The sequence below is a fragment of the Cyprinodon tularosa genome, unplaced genomic scaffold (assembly GCF_016077235.1).
Source record: "Cyprinodon tularosa strain WSP-4 unplaced genomic scaffold, ASM1607723v1 ctg643, whole genome shotgun sequence".
Lineage (NCBI taxonomy): Eukaryota > Metazoa > Chordata > Actinopteri > Cyprinodontiformes > Cyprinodontidae > Cyprinodon > Cyprinodon tularosa.
Window position 1 is genome coordinate 794,470 of NW_024039389.1, and position 10,048 is coordinate 804,517.

Here is a 10,048-nt window from a genome sequence, read left to right on the forward strand (position 1 = left end):
ATTATAGCTACAAATAAATTAGTTGTAATTTTATAAACAGAATAAAAACACTTGTGGATATCGAACGATAATTTTCCGCCTTGCTTGTATCGGGGTGGACATCTACGTACATCTGGCACCTGTCAGTTGATTGGATATTATTACACTAGATCCGCCCCTTTTCCCCAAATTTCCCATTCTATTGGTTGAGGAAAAACGTCACACGTGTTTTCTCTTTCTATTGGTCAATTAGCTTGTCAACTACCTTAAGTTCCACCCTATACTAAATGCTGCTGCTTTCTCTTGCGGTGACACAGGGATGCCCTTCTCTCACGTCTTGAATACTCATGGTATGTTGGTGTCGTGAGGGATTATCTTATTAGGTGTTAGCGCTACTGTACTTAAAGCTTCAACCGGAGCCTGTGACGTATCATTTCAGTGCTCCACAGACTGACATCCGCTGATGCTCTGTGGGGATCTGACGATGCCCAAGGCCAGCTATATGAGCTAGCTATCGTTAGCACGCTTGACAGTTGATGTTTGATTTTTAGCATGGCTTCATGATAAGATTTTATACTGTAATTCATGTACAAATTCCTTGGAGATTTACAGTATTACTTTCTGGACTAAAATCATTTAACTCTTTAATTGAAGTAACGCTTTTTAATTTGAAAACTGTTTGCTGTTCGGTTAAAATGATCAGTTTTTAAAATAAGCCTAAAATCCATTAGCTTACAACTAGCTCCTGATTAATAACTGTGGAATATCGCAGTTTTCAATCTAAAGTTGATCTAATAATTGATCCAAGCTGGATTTCCTGTGATTAAACAGTATTTTTGCTGTTTGCCACAAACGAAAACATAAAGATATTCAAGTAAAGGTTGCATGTTTGTAACTCCATAAAAATCACAATAATCAATAAGCTAAAACCTTTATTGACACAATACACGTGACAATTTCTCTTTTACAAAAGTCAGATCAACCAAGTCAAGTTGGTTGGCATCTGCCCATGCCTGTTAGATTTTATGAGCACTATTTTTATCAAATATCAAAGAATTTAAGTAATCCTGTCATGCCCTTGAGTGAAGCATTTCTATCAATCTATCAATCTAATGTTAAGAAGTGTCTCTCATTGGTACAGGTGTGGATGACGGCAGAAAGTTCATCGGTGAGCTGAGTGTTGGCTCGTCTGAGGGCAGAAAGAAAATCCTAATTTTGGGTGAATGTAAGGAAGTGTTGACATGTCGCTGAAACGACCAGAGGGGATGTCTCTCGCCCAGGCTTTGGCCATGACTGTAGCAGAGATACCAGTCTTTCTTTATTCAACATTTGGACAGGTAAAAGTCATTGGAAAAGTTCTTAAACCTCTTGTACTTTGTTCATATTTTGGAGTGCTTCCCCTGTTGCTGCATTGCACAGATGATCCTCTTTCCATTTTGAGTAATTGAGCGGTGCCATGATAGACGTTCAAAGTTGATTAAGAGGTTTTATTATATAACTGTGTTCCTTGTTTCTATAATGATGCTGCTTGTTAATCAAATCTCTTTAACTTCTTTAGCGTGCAGACCTTTAGCATAGATCTTTATTGATGCTGAGAAAAAGTCAGATTTACTCGCTGAAGGCGATTGGCTTTTAATTCAATTTATAGAGATCAAAGTTATCAATGTATGCATGCAATGCATTTCAATTGAAACTAAGTGACATCTTTTTTCAGTCTATATTTTCTCAGCTAAAGCTCTCCCCGAGCCTGAAGAAGGTGCTGTTTGCCACAGCTCTGGGAAGCGTGGCTCTGGCTCTGACTGCTCATCAGCTGAAAAGAAGAGGCAGGAAAAGGAAACAGGCAGTCCAAGCAAAGGAGGGCCAGAAGACCGTGGGAATACCCGATGCTCTGCTGAAAACCGGAAGACCTTCATCTTTAAAGAGAGGTTAGTGGAACCATTATTTTTTTTAAAGTTTCCACATTTTTTACTTGTTGTTGGAGATGTCCTTCAAGATCTATTACATCCTGTTTGCGACAGGTCCGATTACCAGCCGGCAGGTGATGAGCCCCAGCTCTCGGAGCAATGACACTATGAGTGGAATTTCCTCCCTGGCTCCCAGTAAACACTCCAGTTCGTCACACAGCTTGGCATCTGTTAGTTTCATACGTCAACATTTTTCTATAGTTGTTTTTTTTTTTTTTTTTCTTTTTTTTTTTTTAACCCTCTGTTCACTTGGGTATTTCATGTTCTATCTCTGTGTGTTCTTTCTTGACACAGACAAGAGTTCCAAACTCTCCTAATCAGTCTGCTAATCCCTCCACCCCATTGGAGGCAGAGCGTGTGGTGGAAGAATCTGGAGCAGTGGAGGATGCAAATGCAGAGAACCTGTATTTAATGGGTGCGTTTTGATGACTGGATAAATACTCAAATCAGGCTAACTCTATTCTTTGCAAAACAATCTGCAGAAACTTATTCTGTAAAAAGAATAAAGCACATATGCAAAAGGAAACTGAACAGATTTAAATGCTAGTGCGGAATTTAATGCATGTAGAGGTTTTACTCTGCCAAGATGCAAATGATGGGCAAATCCAAACAAATTATCAAAGGAGATATCAGAATGATTCATGCATCTTTTATCTGCAGCACAGCTCCACCCTAAGCTTTTGATTACCACCTTATCTCGAATATTATTGGAAGAGAGCAAAGTTAACTTTCCAAGTTATACAATAAGACCAACAAAAGCCCTCCCCAACACAATTTGTACCTTTTATTAAGCACTTTATGATTGTAATTTTCTTTTCCGAACTTTGCAGTTCATGAAAGGTTTACATGCTGGTCTATTTTACAGAGATACTGACTAATAAATACATAGTTTAATGATGATGTTAATTTTATAAAGGAACTCCTTCCTTTACCACATGCTTCATGGTAAAACGGTTTCATCATTTGTTTCTAGGGATGGAGCTGTTTGATGAAGCTCTACGAAAATGGGAACAAGCCCTAAGTATTCGTCATCACGGGGATTCGACTTCTAGTAACAACAGCCTTGCTTTGCAGGGGGCAGCGTTTAGAGATGAACCCACGGTACATCTTCTGACTTTTTTAAATTAGTTGTATTTGTGGATTCTTGTATTTCTATTTTGCATTGCTGAGTGAAGCGCTGTCAGATTTATACTCAAATCCATGTTGTATAAAACTGAATGCATCTAGATGTATGGCATGAGTTTCCAATTATTAAAAAAAGCTTTTTTCCCATTTGCTTCTAGAATGAGTCCCGTAATAAAGTGTTTGCTGAGAAGTTGGAGACTCTCTTGCACAGGGCGTACCACTTACAGGAGGATTTCGGCAGCAGCATCCCAGCTGACAGCGTGCTTGCAGACTTTGGTAAGGATCAGCTTTGGGATGTATTTTTAGAAACTGCCAGAGACATAAGTGTTTTCAGATGTTCTATAAAGATCAGGATCTGAAAACATAACTGCTGGTTTCATTCTCTATTATAAAGTTTGTTTTCTTTGTCTCTTCAGAGAGCGAAGGGACTCTAATATTGCCTCAGATAGAGAGATTCCACCCGCTGCAAGATGAGGATGCGACAACAGTTACGTCTGATGACTCCTTTTTCTCGGCTGCAGAGGTGAGCTCGTCCCCACAAGTGAAAGTCATCAGTCTGTCACCTTGCCTGATCTTTATCAATTAAATTGCATAACTACACAAAGATCTGCTTATTTTTTATTTTAAGAAAACCAACAATCTGTAGAAGGCAAATTGGCAAAAATATGTATTATTGTTATCAATGCTTTAAAAAGTTATTTAACTTTTTATCTACATGCATTTTGTATCCTCATTAAGACATGCCTACATGTTCCTCTTCCCTGTAGCTTGCCAAAACATTTAACTCTATCGTTGTGTTTTCCTGTGCAGCTGTTTGAAAGCATGACTCTAGAGGATATCTACCAACCAATGAAGCCAGCAGCTCTGTATGAGGAAGCCTTGTCTCTGGTGCAGGAAGACAGGGTGAAATATAGGACTTTGAGGTAACAAGGGAGATCATATGGATCATATGTGTATTTTCATGTGTCCCCTTTATTATTTTGTTTGAATAAATCGTGTAAAAAGTTAAGAATATTTTTTAGTCATTTATTTAGCAATTTTGTGGTAAACTCTACAGAGAATCACTGCCATCTGACTAATAGAAGGGCACCACAATTTCTTTGAAAAGTTCACAGATCACATAAGAGAAAATTTTTAATTGTGCTTTTTTTGGGTTACTGTTGTGCATCAAATATCATGTATTTGTTGTCCTGCAAATGTTTTTTAACGATTACGATTTGAGGCATTAAAGGAATAGTACACCCAAAACATGATTAGCCTTCATTTTCTACTCACCCCCATGCTGAACAACACTCTGGAGTACTTTTTTGATATCTCAAATGCATCTGGAGATCTGGGAGGCTTCTTGTTGTCTGCTGACATTCAAATAATGGAGGTGCCCAGTGCCCGAGACAGAAAGGTCCATAAAAGTCCACAAAAAACGTGTCAATATTCCTCCATACTGCTCGTCCAATGTATTCCAAGTGTCCTGAGTGGGTAGCGTCCATAATTTACTCGAAACGAAGTCATTTAGAATGTTTTTAGAGCATAAACAGTAGTGTATAGGATTTCCTGAAAGCGCGCGCCTGCGCGTTCACGACGCTACGGAAGCCGGCAGACCAAACCAGATGAAAGTGCGCATTCAGCGTCTGCTCTGCCAATAATGCAAGCGTAGAAGAAGAAATGTGCTGTTTACCTGTGCAAAGAAAGAAACAACGAAAGAAAAATGTCTGAGGACTTCAGTGTTGAGGAAGAGCATGAGTTCTTTGCCGAGCTGAATGCGCTGGTTTGGTCTGCCGGCTTCCGTAGCGTCGTGAATGCGCATGTGCGCGCATTCAGGAAATCCTATACACTACTGTTTATGCTCTAAAAACATTCTAAATGACTTTGTTTCGAGTAAATTCTGGATGCTACCCACTCAGGATACTTGGAATACATTGGACGAGCAGTATGGAGGAATATTGAAATGTTTTTTGTGGACTTTTATGGACCTTTCTGCCTCGGTCACCATAGACCTCCATTATTTGAATGTCAGCAGACAGCAAGAAGCCTCCCAGATCTCCAGATGCATTTGAGATATCAAAAAAGTACTCCAGGGTGTTGTTCAGCATGGGGGTGAGTAGAAAATGAAGGCTAATCATGTTTTGGGTGTACTATTCCTTTAACATTCACATGCTTTCTTTTTCACCAGGACTGAATTACTTGAATGCTACAGTGACGAGGATTTCCTGGCCAAGCTTCACTGTGTGAGACAAGCATTCCAGGTCTGTTTTTATTCTCTCTCTATATTGGAAACTATGTGTTTCACATATTTTGCTCACCTTTTTTTTTTTCAGTAACCTTATAGGTTCCAGATTGATTTCTTATAGATATGTTTAATAATGTGTAATACAGCTGGCACACTTAATTGTTCTAATATCATGTACTATTAAAATTCAACATTTTTCAAAAAATATGAAAAGAGAAAGATTAAGTTTTGAGAATCAGTCAACTTGATAGAATCATTAATTGATATCGAATGCGGTTCGCAGCCAAGTATGAAGCAGCCGGGATCAGGATCAGGGCCTCTAAGTCCAAGACCATGGTCTTTAGCAGGAAAAGGGTAGAGGGCCTTCTCCGGGTTGGGGAGGATGTACTGCCTCCAGTGGAGGAGTTTACGTATCTTGGAGTCTTTTTCACGAATGAGGGAAAGATGGAGCGGGAGATCGACAGGCAGATTGGTGCGGCGTTTGCCGTGAAGCGTGCACTTTACCAGTCTGTTGTGGTCAAGAGAGCTGAGCCAAAAAGCAAAGCTCTCGATTTACCTCTCGATCTACTGTCCTACCCTCCTCTGTAGTCATGAGCTTTTGATCATGACCGAAATAATTGAAATCTCTGATACAAGCAGCCAAAATGAGTTTTCTCCGTAGTGTATCTGGGCTCTCCCTTAGAGATGGGGTGAGGAGCTCAGTCATCTGGGGAGGACTCAGAGTAGAGCCGCTGCTCCTCCACATCGAGAGGAGCCAGTTGAGGTGGCTATGGCATCTGGTTAGGAGGCCTCCTGGATATCTCCCTAGTGAGGTGTTCCGGGCACGTCCCATCAAGGGGATACCCAGAGGCAGACCCAGGACACGCTGGAGGGACTATGTTTCTCGGCTGGCCTGGGATCACCTTGGGATTCCCCTGTGGGAAGCTGGCCCAAGTGGCTGGGGAGAGGGACGTCTGGGCCTCCCTACTGAAGCTGCTACCCCCGCAACCCAACTCCGGATAAGCGGAAGAAGATGGATGGATGGAATATTGAATGCTCTTAAAATTTGAGATCGCCTCAACAAAGTAGTAGTTGGAGCACGTCTGTCAGCTATACAACATTTACCTGAATTTGACTCCGAAGATTATTTCCATTCATCTGAATTTAGCACAAGGCTTTCTTTTTTTTCTATGTTTTTTTTTTACATCATGATCACAAAATTTAACAGCTTTTGTTTGGATTTTAAAGAAAAAGTGCTATGTGAAGTAAAAGGAAAATATATCAATTTTTTCCAGCAGTATTTGTACCAAATATCTGAAGAGTGTGGTTACCATATTTGTTTTACCCCCTCTACTCTGACATCCTTAAGTAATCGAGGTTTAGCCAGTTGTGCCACTCATGATGAAGCAGCAGCATAAAGCAAAGGAACACAGGAAGACCTTTTTTCCTACAAGCATCGTGCTATAGTGATCAGCTGAGTTGGGGACTCGGAGAGCATCTAGGTAAACACAGATAAGTTCTATGTAGACTTCAGGCTAGGGAAAAGTTTCATTTTACACCTGGATGAGGGCAGTAGCCATAAGTGCAAAGCATGAATGCTCCATTTTGCTCTTTGTGGTCATTTGTAGGAGGTTTTTTGAGGTTTGTGGTTGTAACATGATAAACTAATAAAAATATCAAGTGCTCGGAAAATTTTAGTTAGCAGCTTTAACTCTGTGACAAAGACTCTTTTAGAAACATTAGTGGCAGTACGCATTATATTTGAATTGGAAAACTGACACCTTAAATGAATGAATGTATAGATCTTATCTGCCATTTCAGTGTGAATTGATTGCCGTCATATTTTATTTTATTTTTTCAGGTGTTATTATTGGATGAAACTCACCGCACATTTTTTATGGAGACAGGGAAACAGATGGTTGCTGGGCTAATGGTTAAGGCCAGTAAGGTATAAGTGATTAAATTAACTTAATTTAACTCTTTGCTTCATTTCTTTTTTTTTTTTTAAAGATGAAAATCTTTCTTTCTTAATGTAACTTAGAGTCCCAAAGGCTTTCTAGAAAGCTATGAAGACATGCTGCTCTACACCCAGAGAGAGGAAACGTGGCCCATTACGAAAATGGAGCTGGAGGGTCGAGGGGTGAGTTTTCACGTCTCGTGAAATGCGTTAATAGTGCTGCATAAGCTCACAGGTGAAGTATGTTTGAATGAAACATAAATGGAATCTTTCTGCGGTTGCTACAGGTGGTGTGTATGAACTTCTTTGACGTTGTTCTGGACTTCATCCTGATGGATGCATTCGAGGACCTTGAGAGCCCCCCCTCCTCGGTGTTAGCTGTTCTAAGGAACCGCTGGCTGTCTGACAGTTTTAAAGAGACCGTTAGTTCCCACACACACATCTGAGGTTCCCCTTACTGCCACTTTTAACGTTTTGAGATTGTCTCTAAAAAACACGTCTCTTTTCCTGGCAGGCTCTGGCGACCGCTTGCTGGTCGGTGTTGAAAGCTAAAAGGCGTCTTCTCATGGTGAGCCAATCAGACTAAGCTTTTTACTGCTTTTTTTATTATTATAGATTTTTGTTATATATTCTGACTCCTTGTCCTAACTCCCTTTCATAGGTACCTGATGGATTTATCGCCCACTTTTATGCCATATCAGAACACGTGAGCCCGGTTTTAGCTTTTGGGTTTTTGGGACCAAGGCAGCATCTGAGTGAAGTTTGCACAATTTTCAAGGTGAGGCAACAGCATGCAAAAACTAATATAACAAAAGTGTATCACATTTAGAAAAGTATGTTTCCGAATTAAATGCTGGTTTATTCGTTGGAAAATTCTTTTAAACAAAAAGATTGTTCTATTTTCCCCCACAATAATCTTTTTCTTAATCATTTAGGACACACTTGCTGTTTAAAAACACTTCACACTTACTGAACTATTCAGGTTTTTTGCTCTGTTTAAAGCTTTCAATAAGTTAATAACTAAACTGTAAAAGTTTCTTTCTTTATGCATGAATTTCAGAGCAGGAATAACATCCTCCCAGTTACTAATTTTAAATACACATACCTGTTGCACAAAAAAAATCTCACCTATCATCATAACTCTTTAAGAATTTTTCTGATTTCTACTTATCTACAGGTTTTAGGCTATATTATTATTTTTATCAAGTGGGAATGCTTATGCATTCCCACTTATTGTTGTTCACTTCAAATTTTTCTGACTCTAACTAGTCCCGCAGTTTTCAACCGATTTCAACAAATTTGGTATCAAAACGTTCAGCTTGTTCAGGAGAATTGTGCTATGTCTTTTGGTAAAGATATTTTTTGTAGTCAAGTGGGAATGCTTATGCATTCCCACTTATTGTTTTTCTGTTTATATTTATTATTATTATTATTGTGTGAATGCTGTAGGCATTCACACTATTGAGATCCTGTTTCTCTTTATTCTTTATTATTATTATTGTGTGAATGCTGTAGGCATTAACACTATTGAGATCCTGTTTCTCTTTATTCTTTATTATTATTATCAAGTGGGAATGCTTATGCATTCCCACTTATTGTTGTTCACTTAAAATTTTTCTGACTCTAACTAGTCCCGCAGTTTTCCACCGATTTCAACAATTTTGGTATCAAAACGTTCAGCTCGTTCAGGAGAATTCTGCTATGTCTTTTGGTAAAGATATTTTTTGTAGTTTTCGCGATATTCAACTTTTTCTGCGATTTTTTTGTCCCATTGAAATGCATGTAGAATTCTTAGATTTCAGCAAACTTCAGCTAAAGCTTCATCGTCTTTGACCTTTAACTACTTCAGCATACTTTCAGCTAGAAACACCATTCAACTTTTAAAATGTTTCTGTGTCTTTCTGCTATTACTGTTTAACTCAGCTTTTTGCTAACTTTTACAGTTAGGCTTCAGTGAAGCTTCAAACTTTAAAAGAGAATTTTAAGATTTTCAGATTTATAATGGAAGTCTATGGACGGAATTCTTTAACTGCTAGAGTGCGTGCTCTAGCTTTTGAGCTGTTCTGGTTTTTCCGAACAAATTCTTCTCAGTCCCTCATTTTTAACTCAATTGAAATAAATTATGCATCAAAACGTAGGGATTTTTGTCAGGATTCAGGAAATATAACCCTCATTTGTGTGGCATTTATGGTTTTCCGACAGTTTGGCCCAGACCATGAAGAAGTCCACACTTCCCCAATAGAAATCCAATGAGAGACTTTCCAAAAATCACAGACAAAATCCAAAACGATACATATTTTCGTATCACTCTCATTTATTAACTATTTGATGTACTAACATGAAACTTGGTATACAACATCTTCAGACCCTTCTAGCACTCAAATTGAAGGAATTTCTTCAATATCATTTATGGTTTAGCTGTTTAGCTGACTTGTTCAGGCATAGGAAAACGCTGATTCTGAGAAAAATCCTCAAACTCAGAAAATGCACATTTTTACATCGTCACCGTGGCCAAATAGTTTTTAGTAGAAATATGAAAGTTGGCACAGTCAAAGCCGAAGGATGGCTGACGTCCACGGTGAAAGAATTTTTTGATTACCTTTTATGGTTTTGGCTCACCGCTCGTTTGTTCGCAGGGAAAGTTTTGCTTTTGAGAATTCTGCTCTACCATTGAGCTGCATGTTATTTAATGAGACCAGCAGGTTTATATTTCTCCTTCCCATTAAGGCTGTGAATGAGCTACAGCCATGAAAGTTATCCCAATCTGAGACAAAGGATAGCTGTCGCTTAGACAGAAAGAATTTTTTAGATACCATT

General features: G+C 38.9%; 1 protein-coding gene across 1 annotated transcript; it reads left to right on the plus strand.

Moving 5' to 3' along the window:
• The first annotated feature begins 230 nt into the window (after positions 1-230).
• miga2 (mitoguardin 2) lies at positions 231-8,075 on the plus strand. Its single transcript, XM_038308668.1, has 15 exons — positions 231-329; positions 1,121-1,316; positions 1,694-1,904; positions 1,998-2,113; positions 2,238-2,358; positions 2,917-3,044; positions 3,227-3,344; positions 3,485-3,591; positions 3,879-3,991; positions 5,239-5,311; positions 7,136-7,222; positions 7,316-7,414; positions 7,519-7,653; positions 7,746-7,799; positions 7,893-8,075. Exons 2-15 carry the CDS (start codon positions 1,221-1,223, stop codon positions 8,058-8,060), a joined length of 1,626 nt encoding a protein of 541 aa, XP_038164596.1. The 5' UTR covers positions 231-329; positions 1,121-1,220; the 3' UTR covers positions 8,061-8,075.
• Positions 8,076-10,048: the final 1,973 nt, after the last annotated feature.